Source organism: Pituophis catenifer, unplaced genomic scaffold (genome assembly GCF_029215685.1).
Source record: "Pituophis catenifer annectens isolate HBS135680 unplaced genomic scaffold, rPitCat1.0.hap2 SCAF_9, whole genome shotgun sequence".
NCBI lineage: Eukaryota > Metazoa > Chordata > Lepidosauria > Squamata > Colubridae > Pituophis > Pituophis catenifer.
In genome coordinates, this window is record NW_027256889.1 from 9,706,135 (window position 1) to 9,729,653 (window position 23,519).

The following is a 23,519-nucleotide window of genomic DNA, read 5'->3' on the forward strand; positions in this document are numbered from 1 at the left end:
ATTTAATCCTGTATTTCTCTATATAGTTGTGTCATACATGGAGGGGGGGCAGCCATATTTCCCCCACCATGTACGAGAACTATTTTAACAACCTGCCAAAAATGATCCTAAGACAATATCTTCTCCTGCTATGGAATTTCATTGACGTGGCCTATCAATCAATTAAATCTGGTTTCTCCAATCCCAAACAGGGGTGGGTTGCTGGGGGTTTGCAGGGGTTCAGGAGAACCTCTAGCTAAAATTCTGTGCAATTCAGAGAACCCCCAAATCCCACTCCTTGCTGGCCCCGTCCACCCTGCCCCCCCCAGGAGTCCCCACACAGCCCGTTTTGGATGCAGGTAAGTGCAGGCTGCACGTTGAGGCTCGGGGAGGGCGAAAAATGTGCCTACTGGAAGTTCGGGAAGGCCGGAAACAGGCCTCTGGAGTCTGGGGAAGCCATTTTTGCCCCCTCAGGAGGCTCAAGGAAAGCCTCCAGAGCCCAGGGAGGGCAAAAATCCTCCCCCCTGTGATGCAGGAGACCACGCCCACCATAGCCACACCAACCCAGCAACCGGGCAGAAAACCCCTTGCTAAAATTTTTGAAGCCCACCCCTGATCCCAAGCCAATACATTCTAACTACTTTTGATTGACCAACTTGAAATTAGTGGCCATCATGGCCCAGGCTCAGGACTCAGATTCTGAATCTAAATCTAAATAAGCTGTTCCAGCTAAACCTGTAGAAAGCCAGCCTCAAGAGACACCAAGCTAAGAGTCACCAGAAGCTGATCGAAACCAGGCATCACCTGGGGACAGCTGGAGCAATCAAATGAGAAAGATGTAAGGCTTCCTAGCCCCTGAACCAGTGGTGGGTTCCTCCCGGTTCGGTCCGGTTTGCGAGAGCCGGTAGTGGTGACAATATGACGTCACCGAACTGGTTCTCTGTCTTCGGGAGCTGGGCCCTCCTGCCCGCCCCGGCGTTATGCCGACCTTATATTTCTTCTTTTTTCGCCCAGCTGAGAGGTGCGGTAGAGCGGATTGCCGCATCTCAGCTGGGCAGATTTGCAATGCGCTTGCGAAAAGCACACGTTTGGCGCACAGGCAAGCAAACCGAGTATGCACACGGTGATCACGCGCAAAGCGCATGCACAAAGAGAACCGGTAGTAAAGCCGGTTAGAACCCACCCCTGCCCTGAACCTAGTGAGTGGAGAAGAAAACAGAGCAAAGAAATTCTCTGAGGCTACTTGTCAAACAAAGAAGTAAATCTCTTGATAAGTGAGCCTATGGAATCTTAGAATAGAATAGAATAACAGAGTTGAAAGGGACCTTGGAGATCTTCTAGTCCAGCCCCCTGCTTAGACAGGAAACCCTACACCACTTCAGACAAATGATTATCCAATCTCTTCTTAAAAACCCACAACTACTGGAGGCAAGTCGTTCCACTGATTAATTGTTCTCACTGTCAGGAAATTTCTCCTTAGTTCTAAGTTGCTTCTCTCCTTGATGAGTTTCCACCCATTGCCTCTTGTTCTGCCTTCAGGTGCTTTGGAGAATAGCTTGACTCCCTCTTCTTTGGGGCAGCCCCTGAGATATTGGAACACTGCTATCATGTCACCCCCTAGTCCTTCTTTTCATCAAACCAGACATCCCAATTCCAGCAACCATTCTTCATATGTTTCAGCCTCCAGTCCCCTAATCATCTTGGTTGCTCTTCTCTGCATTCTTTCTAGAGTCTCCACATTTTTTCTACATCGTGGTGACCAAAACTGGATGCAGCATTCCACTTGCGGCCTTACCAAGGCATTATAAAGTGGTATTAACACTTCACATGATCTTGATTCTATCCCTCTGTTTATGCAGCCTAGAACTGTGCTGGCTTTTTTGGCAGCTGCTGCACACGGCTGGCTCATATCTAAATGGTTGTCCACTAGGACTCCAAGATCCCTCTCACAGTTACTACTATTGAGCAAGGTACCACCTATACGGTACCTGTGCATTTTGTTTTTCTTGCCTAAATGTAGAACCTTGCTTTTTTTCACCATTGAGTTTCATTTTGTTAGATAGCACCCCATCTTACTTACTCCAGTCTATGTGGATCCTCCAAATATAAATGGTCACTCTTACAACTTGGCAGGCAGATGCATAAGCAGCAATGGTGTAGCCGAGAACATGTGTTTGACTGTTGGATGTGCAGTAGTCAGACACACAGTCGAGGAAAAACATCTTGGGGTTGATTTTGCCATGGCATTCCCTAAATGGGCCATTCTTGTCCACCAGGAGTCCACATTCGGTGCTAATGCTTCGTTGCTTTTGGGCCACTCTCTGCAAGTCTGGACATACCTTTGGGCTGACTTCTCCACAGCCAGGGAACTTGGCCACCTTCCAGAGTTGGCCAAAAGCTGTCAGTTTGGTGACTTGCCCATTACTAATCAATGTCATGTCATCTTTTTTATCTCCGTTGAAGTTGCCACAGAGTCCGCTCAAGGCACCTTGGTAAATGGTTGGCACAGTAACAGTGAGATGACTCTGCCAGTTGAAGGTCACCACGAGGCCAAAATCCGCTTGGATCACAGTCTCCCAACCCTTTTGGTAGATAATAATTTGATCTGGGCCCAACTTGTAGGGTAGGTTGGTGAGCTGGCCATTAACCTGGAAGCAGAGAGATAGGAGAAGGAACAATGATGAAATTTGGCTCTAAGTCAATCACAGATGTTGAAATGGACAAGTTTTTTTTTCTTCAGGTGCTTAGAAAATAAGTGTCTCATTTTGTTTTGATTTAAATCAAAAGGGGGACTGGAGCTAAAACATATGAAGAACGACTGCAGGAACTGGGTATGACTAATCTGATGAAAAGAAGGACTAGGGGAGACATGAGAGCAGTGTTCCAATATCTCAGGGGCTGCCCCAAAGAAGAGGGAGCCAAGCTATTCTCCAAAGGACCTGAGGGCAGGACAAGAAGCAATGGATGGAAACTAATCAAGGAGAGAAGCAACTTGGAACTAAGGAGAAATTTCCTGACACTTAGAACAATTAACCAGTGGATCTGCTTGCCTCCAGAAGTTGCAAATGCTCCAACATTGGAGGTTTTTAAGAAGATGTTGGATAACCGTTTGTCTGAAGTGGTTTAGGGTTTTCTGCCTAAGCAGGGGGTTGGACTAGAAGACCTCCAAGGTCCCTTCCAACTCTGTTATTCTAAATTCTTAATGAAAAACCCTGTTTTAAAAAATTGAGTAGTCTATGTATGTACTTATTTCCAATATTTTTATGCATTTCTTTTTCCTTTTTTTTTGACTACAAAAAAACCTTGGCTACGTAGGGAAAACCTGGCTAGAAGAAAAACACACATAAACCCTACGAAGAAGTAAGAAATATATATATATATATATATATATATATATATGTAGGTCTTTGGTTATTCGGGTCTTCTCCCACGTAAAATTGGAAGTGTCTTGGCGACGTTTCGACGAAGTCTCATTCGTCATCAATTGCAATCAGCAATTGCTCCTGGAAGCACGAAGCCGAGAACACCAGCCTGAAGATGACGAATGAGACTTCGTCGAAACGTCGCCAAGACACTTCCAATTTTACGTGGGAGAAGACCCGAATAACCAAAGACCTACATACAAACACCCACGAAAACCTGAGAAAACATATATATATATATATATATATATATATATATATATATATATATATACATATACATATACATATATATACATACATACATATATGTTTTTCTTCTAGCCAGGTTTTCCCTACGTAACCAAGGTTTTTTGTAGCTCCAGCTCAGTAGAATCACATCCACTCGATTCTGGGCTTTTTTCTTTTCTAACAGCTAGCAAGCTCTTACTGCTAGGTGGGAGACCTAAATAGATCCATTTCTAGCTCATTTGCTTTCATCAGTAGGCCACACCCATATTAGGTCTCCCACCTAGCAGTAAGAGCTTGCTAGCTGTTAGAAAAGAAAAAAGCCCAGAATCGAGTGGATGTGATTCTACTGAGCTGGAGCTACAAAAAACCTTGGTTACGTAGGGAAAACCTGGCTAGAAGAAAAACATATATGTATGTATGTATGTATGTATGTATGTATGTATGTATGTATGTATATATATATCCATAAGATTCAACTTACCGTAATTCTGCCCAGAGATGCCCAGCTGACAGTGATCTCCAGGTTGTAGATTTCAATCTTGACTACCCTTTTAGGAGTCCCAGACCAGCCCCCTTGAGGAGAATTCTGGACCAAAATCTGGAAGTCAACCAACCCTTGCCTCTTCTGACTCAGCCCAGCAAATCTGTAGAAACAGGTGCCCTGGAAGTTAAAATTGTGGCCATCAAAGCCATGATAATGGGAGTGGCCAAAGGCAGAACAGGTCCCGTAGCTCATAGGATAGCAGTTCTGGATGCCGTTCTTGACCTGACATTGCTCCTTCTCGCTGCACTTGGTGTCCTGGCATTTCACCTTCTTGGTCTGTGGGTCGCAGGTGCAGCGCTTTGTGCATGTGGTGTCTCCCCAGAACTCCTCATTGGGAGCCAAGAGGCGACCCTCAAAGAGGCAGCCACAGGAAGCTCGCGGGATGCACTTCCCAGCATCCATCACAAAGCCATCCTTACACTGGCAAGACTCCACACATTGCGAAGAAGAACAATAGGGTGGAAAAGCTTCATTGCTGCAAGTGGCAGGACAGACCGACCCACAGATTTTATAGACGCTGTTCTCAGGGCAGGATAAAGCTATGGAAAAGAAGGAGAGGAAAAATGGTAAAAATGATGACACTTTATAAAGATTAAAAAGGTAAAGGTTCCCCTCGCACATATGTGCTAGTCGTTCCCGACTCTAGTGGGCGGTGCTCATCTCCGTTTCAAAGCCGAAGAGCCAGCGCTGTCCGAAGACATCTCCGTGGTCATGTGGCTGACATGACTCAATGCCAAAGACGCACGGAACGCTGTTACCTTCCCACCAAAGGTGGTCCCTATTTTTCTACTTGCATTTTTTATATGCTTTCGAACTGCTAGGAGCTGTTTGGTCCAGAAGCTGGAACAAATAACGGGAGCTCACCCCGTTACGCGGCACTAGGGATTCGAACCGTTGAACTGCCGACCTTTCTATCGAGAAGCTCAGCACCTTAGCCACTGAGCCACTGCATCCCTTACATTTTATATAATAAAATTATTTTTTTAAAAAAAAAAGATTTAAAAAATTAATAAAAAACAATTTGGAGGACCAAAAAAAAAAAAAAACCTGAGAAAAGGAGAGAAAAATTGTAAAAATCCATTTTTAATTAATACATTACTTCTTTGACAGGATTCCATTTTTGGAGTACCCACATACCCAAAAGCTTTAATTTAACTAGATTCTCTAGGACAGGAGTCCCCAACCCCTGGGATACGTTGCAATACCGCCAGCAGCCCATTTGGAACCGGGCCACGGAAGTGGCGTGTGAGCATGCTTGCACGAGCTATCATGGGTGCACCTAGATACACCCACATTACACCAATTCTCCGTGAGCTGCACTGGCTCCCTATTGGTCTCCAGGCACAATTCAAGGGGTTGATTATTACCTTTAAAGCCCTACATGGCTCCGGGCCAGGGTATCTTCGAGACCGCCTTCTACCGCATAGCTCCCAGCGACCAGTAAGATCCTACAGAGTTGGTCTCCTCCGGGTCCCATCAGCTAAACAATGCCGGCTGGCGGGCCCACGGAGGAGGGCCTTCTCTGTGGCTGCCCCGGCTCTCTGGAACCAGTTACCTCCGGAGGTCCGGACCATCCCCACCCTATTGGCCTTCCGCAAAGCAGTGAAGACCTGGCTTTTCTGGCAGGCCTGGGGCCATTGATCTCGCTGTTGCGATCTTGTGAGATCCGGCCATGAATGGTGTGAATGAGTTTTAATGTTTTAATTTTTAAATGTTTTTATAATGGTTTTTTTTTTAAATGCATTGTAAGCCGCCCTGAGTCTCTGGAGAAGGGCAGCATATAAATTGAATTAATAAATAATAAATTTTTTTTCATTTATTCGGATTTCTATACCGCCCTTCTCCTTTCGGACTCAGGGCGGTGAACAGCCAGATAAAAAACATCTATACAAACATCACAGTTAAAATAAAGTTAAAATAATTTATAAATTTGGCTCATAATTTAAAACTTGTCAATTAAAATAAATATTAAAATTTTAAAAAAATTTAAAACTAACCCTAAAATCAGGACAGACCGGCTAGCTGAAAAAAATGAGTTTTTAGGGCCCGACGAAAAATCCGGAGGTCGGAGATCACTCGTATCTCTGGGGGTAGATTGTTCCATAGGGTAGGTGCCACCACAGAGAAGGCTCTCCTCCTGGGGGTCGTCAGCCGGCATTGTCTGGCCGACGGCACCCTGAGGAGGCCCTCTCTGTGGGAGTGAACCGGCCGGTGGGAGGCTATTGGTGGCAGAAGGCGGTCCCGTAAGTACCCTGGCCCTAAGCCATGGAGCGCTTTAAAGGTGATCACCAACACCTTGAAGCGCACCCGGAAGTCCACCGGAAGCCAATGCAGCTCGTGCAGGAGAGGAGTCACATGGGAGCGCCCCGTCGCTCCCATAATCCCCCGCGCAGCCGCATTCTGCACCAGTTGGAGCCTCCGGGTGCACCCCAAGGGGAGCCCCATGTAGAGAGCGTTACAATAGTAAATAAATAAATAAACTCCACTTGCACGAGCAGCGGATGAGGGCATGCACACATGCTATTCACACGCATAACCGTTCCCTCTCTCCCTGGTCCACAAAGCTGGAAAGGTTGGGGAATCACAACTCTAGGACACAAGTTCCTAACTTTTCTGAGCTGTAAGCAGACTTAGAATTTTGAGAGCGTCCATTCTGTGCTTTCATAAAGTAACTAACGGGGAGTCTGTCCATTCCCCAGATCAAATCTTCTTAGCAAGGTAATAATTTCCCTGACTCCTGCTTCCCATGAGCTTTTATTGCAAAATCAAACAGTGAGTTTTTTTTTTTAAAAAAAAGTGTGGCGTACTTCACACGCTACACTAGATAACTGCTGGTGTTCTTAGCGTGAGGGTGATGGATGTGTGCTGAGCTCAAAAGATAAAAATTAGGCAAAAGGGCAATCTCTCTCTTCCCGCCCCCCTCTTAAATCTCAAAGGGATGGAAGTCATTGACCATGAATGTTCCATTATTCCTCATTTTTGATACCTACTGATAAATTCGCCTCCGGTGACTTTGGGTAGCCTTTTCAAAAAGGTATGGAAATGAATGGGCTAGTATGGGGAGAAATTAATTGAATTTGGCCTACAGTTACTGTAGCCACCCCACAAAAGGGAGAAAGACTGGGCAGGTTTATTTTTTATTTTTTTATTTTATTTTGAATTTGTATACCGCCCTTCTCCCTGAGGACTCAGGGCAGTGAACAGCCAAATAAAAACATCAAATACAAATATTAAAATACAGTTAAAAAATATATATATAGATTTGGCCCCATTAATTAAAACGATAAACAAAACAATTAAAAACACTTAAAAAGAATTAGGCCAGCCCGGCTTGTTGGAAAAAGAAGGTTTTAAGGGCACAGCGGAAGGCACTGAGGTCATGAGGTTAAGTCTCTGTGAAGATGTTTTATTATTATATTTATCTCACTGTAAGGTAAAGTTTCAGGTCAGTTTTCTCAACCAGGGCTCCTCTCAGGTATTCTAGACCACTGCCAGACATGAAGAATCAGGACCACATGACAAGTTCCAGTTAAGCTGATTTATTGCTCATATCTAAACTCAAGAATCTAGCCAGCTAACGGGTCAACGCTAAATTGGTGCTAAATAAGAATTAATGGAATTGATGAGGAGTTGGACAAAGAGGTGGGATTCACTTACTACTGGTTTACAAATGTGAGTGTGTGCTTGCATGCGCCACCTCTGCGCATGCGCATGTCCTTCTGCGCATACGCAGTAGTTGTGCATTACATCTGGGCGGGTGGGTGGAGCCTCCCGCAGTCGCTGCTACCGGTTCGCGCGATCCGGACAGAACCTGTTGAATCCCACCACTGGTTGGACATGCACCACTTGTGGGAATGTAATGATTCCAGTGTCAACTTGCAAAGCTTTCAAGTTGCCATGGGCAGGAGGGAGGGAGAACTGAAGTGAATTCCATACATTCTTTCTGACCGCAATCAGAAGGAGGGTGTTAGGTTTCACAGCGAGCCAAAGTGGGTAATTGGAGAATGTGATTTATGACATGGCCGGAGAGGAGGGGAGAGACAGGGTCATAGGGGAACGTAAATCTACGTGGGATCAGTACTGACTGAATCCCAGTATTGCCGGAATGTTGCTCCTAATAAATGACTATATTTCCTTTGAAGTTTGGATCATGGCTCATGAATTAATTAGGGCATCTTTCGGAAACTTGACATCCAGGCTGATTATTTTCTTGATTCCGCCTCAGGCCTTTTGCTACAACTACAGTTCCCGTCAATCCATGATCTAGAGCAGGAGTGTCAAACTCAAGGTGCTTAATTCTGGCCTACGGGGCCACCCTGGAAACAGTGAAGGACACGCCCGCGGTGCCTCTGCCAGCAAAAACGGAGCTTGGGAGGGCTGCGTGCGACCCTCTCGAGCTCTGTTTTCACTGGCAGACGGTTGCAGGAGGCTGTTGCAGCCAAAAACAGGAGCCCGTTTTCACTGGCAGAGCACTCAGCCACCACAGGTGTCTCCAAGAGGAGTGATGTCGAGCTAGCCATGGCCACCCCGGCCCCCGAGGTTAAACACAACCCTGATGCGGCCTTCAATGAAATCGAGTTAGACACACCTGATCTAGAGTAAGATTCAGCAATATGGCTACTGTATGAGTTATGAACTTCAACTCCCAGAGTTCCTGAGGCAGCCATGCTCTGGGCGTTGAAGTCCACAGATCATAAAGTTCCCATAGAAGTTGCCCAACCTTGATCTAGAAGAAAGCTACCATCAGCAAGGAATTCCTACTCACGGCATCCAACGAGGTTCCTCCAGTCTAAGACAACTCCACCTTCTTGCTGGCAGGTGTCCACATAGCTTTTCAGCGCTTGGCACAAAGCCTCCCTGTGTCCTTCATAGACGAAGAGGTCATAGGCACAATTTTCCACAAAGATGTCAGGCTCAACCAAAGAATGGCACTTGTTGAACGGGCCGCCTTTTTTATTGATCCAGCCACAAAAGGTTTCACCTCTGTATTTAGTGAGTTTTTCCTCGGTGACCTTCTTACATTCTCCATGGCAGTCACTCCAGCACATTGGGTCTCCATCCTCCACTTTCCAACTCTGCCCAAATTCCACAGGGCCCGGAGCCAAGGATCCACTGGGGGTCTTGAAGTCATCATCAGCTTTTCCATCATAGTCACCGCACAGGCCGCAAACATTCTCAAAGAAACTGCTGGAGATCTTCACTGCAAAGTTGCTGTTCCAGTTGTAGGCCACCCTCAGTGAAAAGTCCGTCTCTATGATGGCAGAGGTCCCGCTTTGGAAGAGCCATAGTTTATCTTTGATCAGGGAGACAGGCAGTCGGAAGCGCTGGTTATTCACCTGGGGCAATGAATGTGTTAAGAAGACATCAGAATCAGTGGTGAAATTCAAATCTTTTTCACTACCGGTTCTGTGGGCGTGGCTTGGCGGGCATGGTGTGGCTTGGTGGGCGTGACTTGATGGGCATGGCAGGGGAAGGATACTGCAAAATCCCCATTCCCACCCCATTCTGGGGCCAGCCAGAGGTGGCATTTGCCGGTTCTCCGAACTGCTCAAAATTTCCGCTACCGGCTCTCCGGAACCTGTCAGAACCTGCTGCATTTCATCCCTGATCATAATATACTTTGAATATGGATACATTCAGGTATGGATGCAACTCAAAGGATGAACCACTGTTGAAAGGAAGAACATCCACACTTAGAAAACTACTCACCTATGCAAAATGCATAAGAAATTCCTTCCTTCCTTCCTTCCTTCCTTCCTTCCTTCCTTCCTTCCTTCCTTCCTTCCTTCCTTCCTTCCTTCCTTCCCTCCCTCCCTCCCTCCCTCCCTCCTTCTTTCCTTCTTTCTTTCCTTCCTTCCTTCCCTCTTCCTTCCTTCCTTTCCCTTCCTTCCTTTCCCTTTCTCCCTCCCGCCCCATCCCTCCCTCCCTCTTTCTTTCCCTTCCTCCCTCCCTCCTTCCTTCTTTCTTTCCTTCCTTCCTTCTCTCCCTCCTTCCTTCCTTCCCTCCTTCCTCCCTCCCTCCTTCCCTTCCTTTCCCTTCCTTCCTATCCCTTCCTTACTTTCCCTTCCTCCCTGCCTCCCTCCCTCTCCCTCTCCCTCCCTCCCTCCTCCCTTCCTTCCTTTTCTTTCTTTCCTTCCTTCCCCCTTCCTTCCTTCCTTCCTTTCCCATCCTTCCTTTCCCTCCCTCCCTCCCTCCCTCCCTCCTTCCTCCCTCCCTCCCTCCCTTTCCCTCCCTTCCTTTCCCTTCCTTCCCTCCCTCCCTCCCTGACTTCATTATTTTTATAAAATAGTTTTTAATATTTTTAAATAAAATTTTTATAATTATAAAATAAAAATCAAAGTGGCAAACACACCTGATACACCTTCCTCGTCCTATTTTCCCCACAAGAACCCTGTGAAGCCAGTTAGGCTGAAAGCTTTCATGCCTAAAGCAGGATTAGAACTCACACTCTCCTGGTGAAATAATAAAAGACACCTACCCAGCTCTCGTGCCAAAGACAGGATTGGAACCATGCAAGAATGCCCAGAAAGAGAAGAGTGTTCAATTCACATCGCACTTTACCATCCCAGAATGCAGATGAGAAAAAGTGCAATTTTGATCTCTTTAGATTGTTCTTTTTGAAATGGCTTCAGTTCTTACCCACAGAAAACTCGCACCTCGGGGGCAAATGTTCTAATCTAGCCTTCATTTAGAGCAGTTACTTTTTGGAAAAAGTGATGCTTTCAGTCATGTCATTTCATCTCTCCCGGCGGAATTTCATATGGGAAGGAAATTATAGGAAAAAAATAGAGCTCTTTAATGCAGTATCGTATTATCTGTCCATAGTTTCAAACATAGATGCTTCTTCTAACTAGAAATTCTAAGATTTCTACTTGGGTTCTTTGGCAAGGAATTCTATGCTCTGCTTGTGCGATTTCATCCCTATCACTATTATAGTACTAAAGACAATGGGTTTGGCTACTCCAAAGAAAAGAAGAATTAAGGGTGACATGATAGCAGTATTCCAGTATTTGAGGGGTTGCCACAAAGAAGAGGGATAACAGTAACAGAGTTACTGTTGGGACCTTGGAGGTCATCTAGTCCAACCCCCTGCTCACACAGGAGACCTGTACTAGGGATTCGAACCTCCGAACTGCCGACCTTTCCGATCGACAAGCTCAGCGTCTTAGCCGCTGAGCCACCTAGTCAGGTTAAATTATTCTCCAAAGCACCAGAGGGCAGAGCAAGAATCAAGGAGAGAAGCAACCTGGAATTAAGGAGAAACTTCCTAACCGTGAAAATAATTAACCAATGGAACAGCTGACCTTCAGAAATCATAGGCACTCCCTCACTGGAGGTTTTTAAGACAGCCACTTGTCTGAAAAAGTATAGATGTCAGCACTTCAAGCTGCATTCACTCCAGTGCTGACATAAGGGGGAGGAGATGGGGCATCTGGCAAGAGGACGTTTGACTATTCACCTACTTATTTTCCCTGGAGATGCTATCCCCTAGGAGATGGGATGGGAGGGGGGAAATTCCTTTGAGCTGAAGCAGTAGATTATGGGCAGAGTGACTTGGAAGATGGCCAATGAGACGCAGAGGAGTGGGGAAAGGAAAGGGAGGGTTTCGGCTAGGAAGTCAGTGTTGGCTGCAATGGAGTCGGAGCTCGATTGTTGTGCTTAATAAATGAAAGATTTTTATCAAAGACTATTTGTTTGAAATGCAATTTGTTTGAGACGACATCAAAACCTGAAAATAGGTTCTTCTGCTTGATCAGGGGGCTGGACTAGAAGACTTCCAAAGTCCCTTCCAGCTCTATTCTATTCTATTCTATTCTATTCTATTCTATTCTATTCTATTCTAGTCTAGTCTAGTCTAGTCTAGTCTAGTCTAGTCTAGTCTAGTCTAGTCTAGTCTAGTCTAGTCTATCGCAAATTGAATGATCACATTATATTCTTCTTCTTGTTGTGCCCTATCCATCATTGGACGTTGGCGATCATGTTGGCAATCCTATTTTTATCAACAGCTGCACGAAAAAGTGCTGCTGAATTTTGTCCAAACCAATCCCTTAGATTTTGAAGCCATGATGTTTTTCTTCTGCCTGGGCCTCATTTGCCTTCAAGCTTTCCCTGGAGGATTAAGTGAAGGATGGCATATTTTTCCGGGTGTTGTATCACATGTCCAAAATAGCAGACACTACCTGGCTTCCAGGTAGATACTTCTGCTGACTGCCAGGTGCCAGAAATACCAGTTCAGGGGAACCACTTTTTTTTTTTACTATCGGTTCGCCCAAACCGGTAGTTTTTATCACTACCGGTTCACATGAACCGGTGCGAACCGGTAGCATTTCACCACTGCAAATACTCAAAGACATTTCAATGGTATTTTTTCCTTGGTAACACAGAAAATCTTACAGTAGGATCTGGACACTTGCATGCCTAATGAAGAGGAAGAAATGTTGTTCTCACCCGCACAAATCCATGTTCTTTCCTGGCTACCGCTATGTCATATCCGTAGACCTGGACTGTCACCAATCCAACGTAGGACACACTCTTCACGCCCCGATTCTCATTTTTGATGGTGACATGAAAGGCCGGGAGAGTTGTGTCTGGTCCACAGGTCTTGGCTACGGTATAGGTGCAGGTGCCCATGAAGTTATATTTCCGCCTGTCAAATGTCCGGTAATGGGGGTCACCCCAAGCCCAGCAAATGGCAGAAGATTGAGGCACGCACACCTTCTGGCCATTTTGCATTTTGTAAGTCTCCTTCTTCCGGCACTGTATAGGAGTACTCGTGGGAACAGGTTGAGCTTCTGGGTAACAAAAGACAGCATGTTATTTAATGGCCTAGATCCAGGCACCTGATGAACCATATTGTCCTACTAAGTCTAGCCCATCCTACTTGGGATGGCAGGGAGAGCCTATTGTGGATCCCATCAGTCAAAGAACTCCAATTGTCGGGATCCAGAAGAGACTTCTCTGCTGCAGCACCCGTTCTTTGGAACATCATGCCCTCCAGGATAAGATCTGGCCACAACCTCTTGTCATTCCATAAGAGTCTAAAGACTGAACTCTGCAGGTTGGCCAGGGAATCCAATGGAGCAGTTCAACTTGGGAGGTAGCTGCTAAATTGATAGCAGACACTACCTCCCCCAGCCTCCTTTCTCTGCTCCCCACTCATCCATCTTTATTTTTTACTAATCATGTTGATTTTTCCTTTTCCTTTTCCTTGATTATTTTATTATTCTATACGGGGCTTTTTTTGCTTTGTTTAACTTCCTTTTTATGTCTTTGGGTTTTTTTCATGGTTGTGAGCAGGGGTGGGCTCCTGGGGGTTCATCAGGGTTCGGCAATCCTCTAGCCAAGGATCGTCGGGGTTCGGCGGATCCCCAAATGCCACCCCTGGCTGGCCCCGCCTTTCCCAGGAGTCTCCAGGCAATCATTCAAGGTAAGTGCAGTGGCCGTGCAGAGGGTCTGGGAGGGCAAAAAATGGGCCTCCTGGAAGTTCTGGAAGTCTGGAAACAGGCCTGCTTCCGGCCTCTGGAGGGCCTTCGGACCCCAGGGAAAACAGTTTTCGCCCTCCTGGAGGCTTGAGGAAAGCCTCTGGAGCCTGAGGAGGGTGAAAAACATCCCCCCCTGCTGTGGTTCAGGCAGCCAACTAGGCCACGCCCACCATGGCCATGTCCACCCAGCAACAGGGTGGCAAACCCATTGCTAAAGGATCTGAAGCCCATCCCTGGTTGTGAGCCACCTAGAGTAGCGCCATGGCGAGATGGATGGCAAATAAATTTCATCATCATCATCATCATCATCATCATCATCATCATCATCATCATCTTCCATCCTGTGATGATATCTGTAACACCATCAAACATCCAGACCTGTAGAGTTCCCAATACTCACCCTTTTGGCAGACTCCTACTGCTCCATAGCCACTCCTGGCAGCAATGCCCACACTTAGCAGGCTAAAGGGGCTGTCCGGATGTTGTATGGAATGGATATATTCTTCCTTCCGAAGTCGGTACTCACTCCACGAATATTCTGTTCCTGTAATCTGTTTCCAAGAGACGCCTCCCAAAGCGTCCCCATCCATGGTGAGCCCACCAGCAACAGCTGTCTTAGCAACAAGGAGGGCATAATTCTCAAAGCCCACTGGACTCTCAAAAGAGTAGGATGTGCAGTAGCTGAGAACATTGGGGATGGTCAGAAATAAGGGGTGAAATATACGACCCGCATGGATACCACCAGGAGAGAAGAAGAAGACCTGGATGCCAACGTTGGCTGTGATGTAGATGGGGCCTGATTGTGTGACTTTCAGCTGAAGCAGATGTCCAGACTTGAGGTCATAACTTTTATGGGTGCCACCAGAGACAGAGGTGACTGTGGTCATTTGGGAGGTTATTACATATGCAATATCATATTGAGTCTGGAAGGGAAGAGGAAGGATAAAGAAGGAGCGGCCCCAGCTTTGCACGGGTAACAGTTGCTCTACCACATGACTACATTGGGTTTTCATTTGGACACAGGTGTGCCCACTTAGCACTGCTACTGGGTGTGTTGCTCTGACAAGTGTGCCAGAGAGATCTTGGTAGCTCTGAAGCTGGATGGCTTCATAGGGTAGAAGGGTGAGATACAGCTTGCTGCCTGCAGGATAAATGCGGTCTTGGAACTTCACAGATCCCTTGAGATGGATCTCTACGCCAGTGCTCTCACGCCATGCAATGATGGAGAACTCTTTTGGAGTTTTGGAGATGGCTCCCATAGGTGTGAGAACATAATACACCATTCCGAGATTCTGGATAGGATAGACAACCGTGGTGTCAGCTGAATTTCCCTTTTTGCTCAGGGCCACCACAGAGATATTTTGATTGGCTGTTACCAAGACAGTGTGGCAGGATTTAATGGTGCCAACCGTCTCTACATAAATAGGCATCTTCACTACCACGGTCTCTCCTGGGGGAAGAGAGAATTTTTTCTGGAAGGTAGATTTATAGACCAAGATGTTAACTGTAGTGAGGGGAACGTTGCCAGAGATGACAAGCTTAAATTCAGCCTCTAAATAGCCTAACTGGTAATTTTGCATAAAGGCAGTGATGAATTCCTGGCCGATAGGTGCTACAGCATGGAGACCTACAAGGAAGGGAAAACACAGAAAAAATGAGGATGGCCAGGTAGTAAAACCAAGCAGCACATGTGAAGGTTTGCATAACCCGAAATCAGGGGTGAAATGCTACCGGTTCGCTCCAGTTTGGCCTACCGGTTCGATTGAATCAGCAGTTTAAAAAAGCTACCGGTTCCTCTGAACCGGTATTGCCGATGATCAGCTGTGCAGCGGGGTTTAACTTTGCTAGAAAGCAGGATTTCCTGTTTTCTAGCAAAGCTAAATTGCGCGCCACAGCTGATCCCCCCCTCGCTGTTCTACTTACCTTACCAAGCCTCCTTTTGGCACATACTGCACATGCACGGGCACGCAGCACGCACCAAAAGGAGGCTTGGGAAGGTAAGTAGAACAGCAGGGGGGGGGATCAGCTGTGCAGTGCAGTTTAGCAAAGCTAAATCGCTCGCCACAGCTGATCCCCCCTCGCTTCTACTTACCTTCCCAAGCCTCCTTTTGGCACGCACATGCAGAGCGCATGTTTGGTGTGCACTGCGCATGTGCGGCCAGCAAACCGGTAGCAAACCGGTTCGGATTTCACCATGCCCAAAATGCCCTTTCATTGAATGGGCTCATACAACATGGTTAACCATATCAGGTGAAAATTCTAGTTCCTCCTTTTACACAAGAGCTAAGCTTGCTTAACGTTAACCATTGTTACTTCAGGGAGGGGCAGAAATTGTTGTGTGAACCCATTCCATTTAGTTTGTTGATGGTTCAAGTTATCATACAAACCTCCAACATGAGTTAATTTAGAAATCTGGTTGAGTTTAGTCACTGAATACAGATTTTGCAAAAAAACTAGAGATTGACAAAATGGCCTCTACTGTAGAAGCGTCCAGTTTTGGCAACTTTAAGACTTGTGGTCCAATTCCCAGAATTCATCAGCCAGCATGTGGACTTCAACTCCCAGAATTCCCCTGGGAATCAAAGTCCACAAATCCTAAAGTTGCCAAGGTTGGATGCCACTGACTCAGTGGTGAAATTCAGCCGGCTCTATCCGGATCGCGCGATCCGGTAGTGCCTGCAACAGGAGGCTCCGCCCACCCGCCTGGACGTCATCCCTTCCCATTTTTGACCCTCTGCATGTTCAGAAGGCTCTGCACATGCATGGAGGAGGCGCGCGTGCTCACATTTGTAAACAGGTAGAGAAGGTAAGTGAATACCGCCTCTGCATTGGCCTACTGTAAACCTCTCAATATCTGGGGTGTAAATTAGTCCCATCACCCCCAAAGCTGTCACACATTTATAATATTGATATGACAGAAAGGAGAAATTATGAAATACTTGAGGAACAATTACAGCAACTGCATTTAACTGAAATTGAATCAAGCGAGTTTTTGTTCTGTTTTCATCCATTTCTTCAGCCAAGACGTGTGTACTGTTCTGAAATGCAATCCCTAGTATGCTCTTTGACATCCTCAGTCAAAACAGATTTGACATTCCTGGCTTAAAATTGGTGTTTTCAAGCTGTTGCATGGCCAGTAGTTCCAAAACTGGATAAATAGTCCTCAGATTGCTGTTTTAACTAGTTCTTAACTCATGGGTTTTTAATAATAATAATAATAATAATAATAATAATAATAATAATAATAATAATAATAATAATAATAATAATAATAATAAAAAAAAATTTGCCAGACTTGAACATTTTGACTCTACAAAAAACCACCTTACTCGGAACAGCTTACATCCTCCGACGATACCTTAACAGTTCCTAGGTCCTTGGTTAGGACTCGAGCTGCTGAGCTATTAACCAGCCTCAAAGGCTGTGAATCTCATTACAGATTAAATAATAATAATAATAATAATAATAATAATAATAATAATAGTAATAATAATAATAATAATAATAATAATAATAATAATAATTGATGTGTCACTGACTCTGGGCAGCTTACGCATTTTGTAAATGTTGTCATGTCTCCTCTTTTAGCCTCTTCTTACAACTGACACTTTCAGGTGAGCAGCCTGGGAGGATTTTGTGTGCAAAAAGGACACAGATCCATTTGGTAAATCTCACTAAACTAAGTAATTCCGGGAAAAGAGTAATCATTTCTGTTAGACGGTGATCTTTTCACACGGACATGACAGAGAAGCCATTTAAGGTGTGTTTTCTATCAGCTCAGGAAATTGGATATAGAATAATATGTCTAAGCTACTGAAAGACAGATTTCTGTTGAATGTCTAAAGTAAAATTCCAGAGTGGTTTTACAGAGGAATTAATTACTAAGAGGATTTGATGTGCTTCTCTCTAGCAGATGCATTCGTGCAGAGGCCAAATGGCCATCTGTTGCTGGTGCTTTAATTCTATTTTTTATTTATTTAGTTTTTTGCACAAAGCAGGGTCGACTCGGAGACCCCACTCTTTATTTCTACGAATCAACACATTTGCACTTGACATATTTATGAGCCTTCCACAATTAGAACCATTTCAACCGATTATCTCCTTAAAAATATTTAGCAAACACGCCGAGGAGAAGGTTCACCTGTGCAATGTTTTCAATGCATAATAATTTATCTCTAGATTAAAGTCTTTCACAGAATTTCCGAGAGTTCATATATCTTTCAAAGCATATCAACCAGCATAGTTTAATGTCTTGGCAGACTTATGCACTTAACTGCAACTCAAATCCCAGAGCTATTTTCTTTCCTGACTCTGTGATGTGAATCTGCTCTGGTGTTTTACTTAAATTCAATTTGCATTTTATTCATCTGATTCATGAATCCAGGGTGTGTGTAGATTTCTGTTTTGAGATTATTTCCTGCTCACCTGTGAGCAAGGCCAATCCTATGGCTAGTGACAGCAACCTGCATGTCGCCATGGCTGTGAAAAAAGAGAATGGAAAATGGTAATTAAGGATGAGGAACTGGGCGAGGATAAAAATGCAATAGGCTCTTTATTTTTATCCCACCTGCATAACTTTTTTAAATACCTCAAGGCGGCGAACATACCTAATACTTTTTCCTCCTCCTATTTTATTTATTTATTTATTTATTTATTACATGTATTTATATGGGAGCCTGAGTGGCGTAGGAGGCTAATGCCTCCTACTAAGGCAGCATTTAACATCCAGCTGCCTGCAATTACTGCGAGTTCAATTCTCACCAGGCTCAAGGTCGACTCAGCCTTCCATCCTTTCTAAGGTGGGTAAAATGAGGACCCGGTTTGTGGGGGCAATAAGCTGACTTTGTATAAAATATACAACAAGTATGAAGGCTATTGCTTAACGCATTGTAAGCCGCCCTGAGTCTCCGGAGAAGGACGGCATATAAAAATAAAATAAATAAATAAATAAATAAATAAATAAAAATATGCCGCCATTCTCCCGAAGGACTCAGGGCGGCGAACACAAGTTAAGAAACAAGTACAATAAAATCATAATTTAATCCAAATAATTAATTAGTAGTAAAATAATAAAGCCCGGAATCAGTCTCAGCCTATTTGTTTGAAAAGCCAAGTCTTCAAGTCCTGACGGAAGGAGCGGAGATCAGGAGCCGTCCGGAGCTCAGTAGGTAATTTTCCCCACAACAACAACAATCCTGTGAGGTGGGTTGGGCTGAAAGAGAATGGCTAGTCCCAAGTCCACCAGGAGGAGGAGGAAGAAGAAGTATTTGGCATGTTCAGCTCCTTGACTTATTTATAAAAATAATAAAAATGGGATAAAAAAGGAAACAAATCCAAACAAATCCGAACTACAGAAAGAAAGAAAAAAAAAGCCATTTGTACTACAATGCCCATAAACAGGAATGGCCCACCTCTCCGCGCCTGTTATTCTGAAATCCTGAAATTGTAAAAAGACACGATAAATTTAGAAGTCGTGAGAAACAGTGATACAAAGCAATGTAAAATCAATATGGAAAAATTGCTCTCTCTTGCTTTCTCACATACCCTCCCTCTCTCTCCCTCTCCCTCTCCCTCTCCCTCTCTCTCTCTCTCTCTCTCTCTCTCTCTCTCTCACACACACACACACACACACACACACACACACACACACACACAAACACATGCGCACATACACACTATATTGCTGGTTGATTTTTGCAGCTATTCCCAATATATCTACTTGCAAATAAATCCCATTCAATTCAATGCGATGTATTTCTGATTAGAGTTAGCCAAAACCAAATGGGGGTGTTGGACGTTAATCTCCAATTCTTTTTCTGCTGCTCTCAACCCCTTGAAATGTTTTTTAGGGTGAGGTGGGGGGTTTGCAAGGGGAAGAGAAACTTTGGTTTTTCTCATTTATTTTGATGAAAAGATTGATTAAACGAAGCAACCCATTTTAACATGAGTGGAACGGCTTCAAAACGCTCATTATTGTTTCACACCAGCTGTGGCTAATTTAAAAAATATTTCTTCTTTCTATTAGGGTGGCAACATTTTCTTCAATTCATTGGTTCATGGAGTTGCTCCAAAATCAATCAAAACCATTTTCCCCCATGCACAACTCAAAATGCTTTTTTAAAAAAAAATAATAATAATGCCTGCCATGATAAGAGCATTCAATTATCTTTTTTTTTTTTTTTAAAAAAAGGATGTTTCCTCTTTTTATTCAAATTCACTATTTTTTTCAGAGGCAAATTGCTCGAGCTGTAATTGATTAAAGCTCGTATTAACATTTGAGGGGATTATATCTATTTAGGGGCCTAGATTTACACCTGGTGCCAGAAATCTTTGGATGAAGCCCCTAGAAATCCCCGAAACAGGCCTCTCAAATGGTAATTTTAAAAAAAATATATATTCATAAACATTTTGAATAGGGTGTATTGTCAGGGTATATCATTTACAAAAGAAAAACAAAGAGAGAACAAAAAGAAATATTAACGCATAAACTGGTAACTGTAGTAATAATGTAGCAGAATAGTTTTAGCTAAATTTTTCTTTATATTAGCTTATTTCTAATTCTGTTAATTATATTGGCATGCTTATAATTATAAACAGTCTTTATATTTAATTCATACAAAAAAATTCATTTAAAAAAATGGTAATTTTTGAGGTGACAGCATAAGCAGTTACCGTATTTTTCGGAGTATAAGATGCACTTCCCTCTCCTAAAAAAGGGTGAAAATTTGGGTGCGTCTTATACATCGAATGTAGCCCCACCCACCCGCCGGTCCTCACCCTTTTGGAGCTAATGAGACCCTCTCAAGCAGAATTTTTTTTTTCTTATTTTCCTCCCCCCAAAATAAAGTGCGTCTTATACTCCAAAAAATACAGTATATTAGTAATAATTGTGAGAGGGATCTTGGAGTTCTAGCGGACAATCACTTAAATAGGAGCCCGCACTGTGCTGCAGCTGCCAAAAAAGCCAACACAGTCCTAGGCTGCATTAACAGAGGGATACAAAATTGTTGAGAATGGCTTCTGATGTGTACATTATTTTGAAAAAAATATCCCAGATTATTGTCAGATTTCCAGGGAATTATCCGCTGCAGACTTTCCCCCAGCTTGGTACCTTCCATCTATCATGAGATAGAAATCCCATCCATTTGGGAATTTTGGAAGAGGTGTTCCTAGAAGAAGAGGCTGTATTATATAATCTCAGGAGATAACAGAACGACAGAGTTGGAAGGGACATTGGAGGTCTTCTAGTCCAACCCCCTGCTTGAGCAGGAGACCCTATACCATTCCAGACAAGTGTCTGTCCAGTTCACTATTGGAGAACCCATAACTTCTGAAGGTAAGCGATTCCACTGATTAATTTTTCTAACTGTCAGGAAATTCCCCCTTAGTTCTAGATTGCTTCTCTCCTTGATTCATTTCCACCCATTGCTTCTTGTCCTGCCTTCAGGTGCTTTGGAGAAGAGTTTGACTCCCTCTTCTTTGTGGCAGCCCCTGAGATATTGGAACACTGCTATCATGTCACCTCCTAGTTCTTCTTTTCACTAGACTAAAGGTAAAGGTTCCCCTTGCACATATGTGCTAGTCGTTCCTGACTCTAGGGGGCGGTACTCATCTCTGTTTCAAAGCCAAAGAGCCAGCGCTGTCCAAAGACATCTCCGTGGTCATGTGGCTGGCATGACTAAACACCGAAGGTGCATGGAACGCTGTTACCTTCTTACCAAATTGGTCCCTATTTTTCTACTTTCATTTTTTGTTACGTGGGACTAGGGAACTGCTATTCGAACTGCTGAACTGCCGACCTTTCGATCGACAAGCTCAGCGTCTTAGCCACTGAGCCACTGCGTCCCTTCACTAGACTAGCCATGCCCAGTTCCAGCAACTGTTCTTCATATGTTTTAGCCTCCAGTCCCCTGATCATCATCTGTTGTTCTTCTCTGCACTCTTTCTAGAGTCTCATCTACTTTTTTATATCGTGGCAATCAAAACTGGAGCCAATATTCCAAATGTGCTCTATACCAAGGGATTATAAAGTGGTATGCTAAGCAATGGAAATGTGAGTTAAACCCCATAGAGGTGGAAACTAATCAAGGAGAGAAGCAACTTAGAATTAAGGAGAAATTTCCTGACAGTTAGAACAATTCATCAGTGGAACAACTTGCCTCCAGAAGCTGTGAATGCTTCGACACTGGAAGTTTTTAAGAAGATGTTGGATAACCATTTGTCTGAAGTGGTGTAGGGTTTCCTGCCTAAGCAGGGGGTTGGACTAGAAGACCTCCAAGGTCCCTTCCAACTCTGTTATTCTATTCTATTCTATTCTATTCTATTCTATTCTATTCTATTCTATTCTATTCTATTCTATTCTCTATGACCTCTCTGCCACAGTTGTTGAACAAATTACTGCAATTGTTAAGAGACTCAGCCAGCTGTTAAACGAATCAAGCTTTCCCCATTGACTTTGCTTGTTGAAAGCCAACTGGGAAGGTTAACCATAGAGATCACCAAATGCCAGAACAGTACAACTGTCATAAACGCAGGCCAGTTTTCCAAGTGCCCCCAATTTTGATCACAGGACCGTGGGGTATGCTATCATGGTAACAAGCCTAAGTCACTTTTGTTGAGTATCCCACTTACCTGCTGATGAGAGCCTTTATCCCAGCACCACCTTTGCAGACTTGATATATTGATGGTAAAACTCATTCATATATAGGAGTGACCGGTTGAGTCATTATTGTTTCTGGGAAGAGGGAGGTTAATTGTGGCTTTTGGGTCAATATGAACTTTGTTCTCCTTAACACGAAAGGGTCTGGATTATTTAAAATGGCATTTAATTCACCCCATCAGGGTGTGGCCCAAGTATTGAGGCTGGGATCCTAGCTATGTTAGTTATAGTTTTTTTTTTTCCCCTGGTAGAATTGAAGCAGGGGTGAAATCCAAAATTTTTCCCTACCGGTTCTGTGGGCGTGGCTTGGTGGGTGTGGCAGGGGAAGGATATTGCAAGATCTCCATTCCCACCCCACTCCAGGGGAAGGATACTATAAAATCTCCATTCCCTCCCCACTCCTGGGGGAAGGATATTGCAAAATTTCCATTCCCACCCCATTCTGGGGCCAGCCAGAGGTGCTTTTTGCTGGTTCTCTGAACCACTCAAAATTTCCGCTATCAGTTCTCCAGAACCTGTTAGAACCTGCTGGATTTCAGCCCTGAATTGAAGGAATTTGAGCATTCTCTCTTTCTTTTTAAATCTCCAGCCTACATCTGCTTATTTGGCGTAATTTCCCATGCTCTTTCATAAATTTTGTTCTCTGATATGTTTACAGAAAATTAACCTTTTTGGAAAATTTCCCTGTGGAGGTCTTTGACAGTATAATTGGATAGATGTTTTTAATGGGTGTAACTCTGAGATCAATGAAATACATTCCCACATAAGAAGTGATAGGACTGGAGTTTACATAAACACCCAAGATGGATACAGAATATTATTTCTTACCTGGTTTGTAAATTTCCATTCAAAACTCTTTTCGGTTTGCCTTAATCTTTAAATGTTAAAATTTCAAAAATCCACAACATATGAATTATTCAGTTAGCATTCTGGAACATATTTTTTTTTAAAAAAATGCATTTCCTTCACATTACAGCTGGATTCCATATACAATGTTTATTTGCAGTTTTCGTAATTAGGGCTGCAGCTTGCACTAGAAAATTCAGAGAAGTGTGTCTTCGCAGTTTGCATTACAACCTGCAGTTTACTTGAAGCAGTTTCAAACACACTTATTTGGAAGAAAGTTTGGCTGAAGAAAGTGGGATTTTACTTTTGGGAATACATTTTTTTTTTTAAATTTGATTTAAATGCCGCCCTTCTCC

General features: G+C 44.0%; 1 protein-coding gene across 1 annotated transcript in view; it reads right to left on the bottom strand.

The window, feature by feature from the left end:
* Positions 1-23,519, bottom strand: part of FCGBP (Fc gamma binding protein) — a 65,931-nt gene that overhangs the window by 33,066 nt on the left and 9,346 nt on the right. The window contains exons 2-7 of the mRNA XM_070950029.1: positions 18,084-18,137; positions 14,059-15,285; positions 12,625-12,968; positions 8,942-9,512; positions 4,114-4,715; positions 2,060-2,627 (exon numbers count right to left, since the gene is read on the bottom strand). Coding sequence (XP_070806130.1) covers positions 2,060-2,627; positions 4,114-4,715; positions 8,942-9,512; positions 12,625-12,968; positions 14,059-15,285; positions 18,084-18,137 — 3,366 coding nt within the window. The remainder of the gene's footprint in view (positions 1-2,059; positions 2,628-4,113; positions 4,716-8,941; positions 9,513-12,624; positions 12,969-14,058; positions 15,286-18,083; positions 18,138-23,519) is intronic.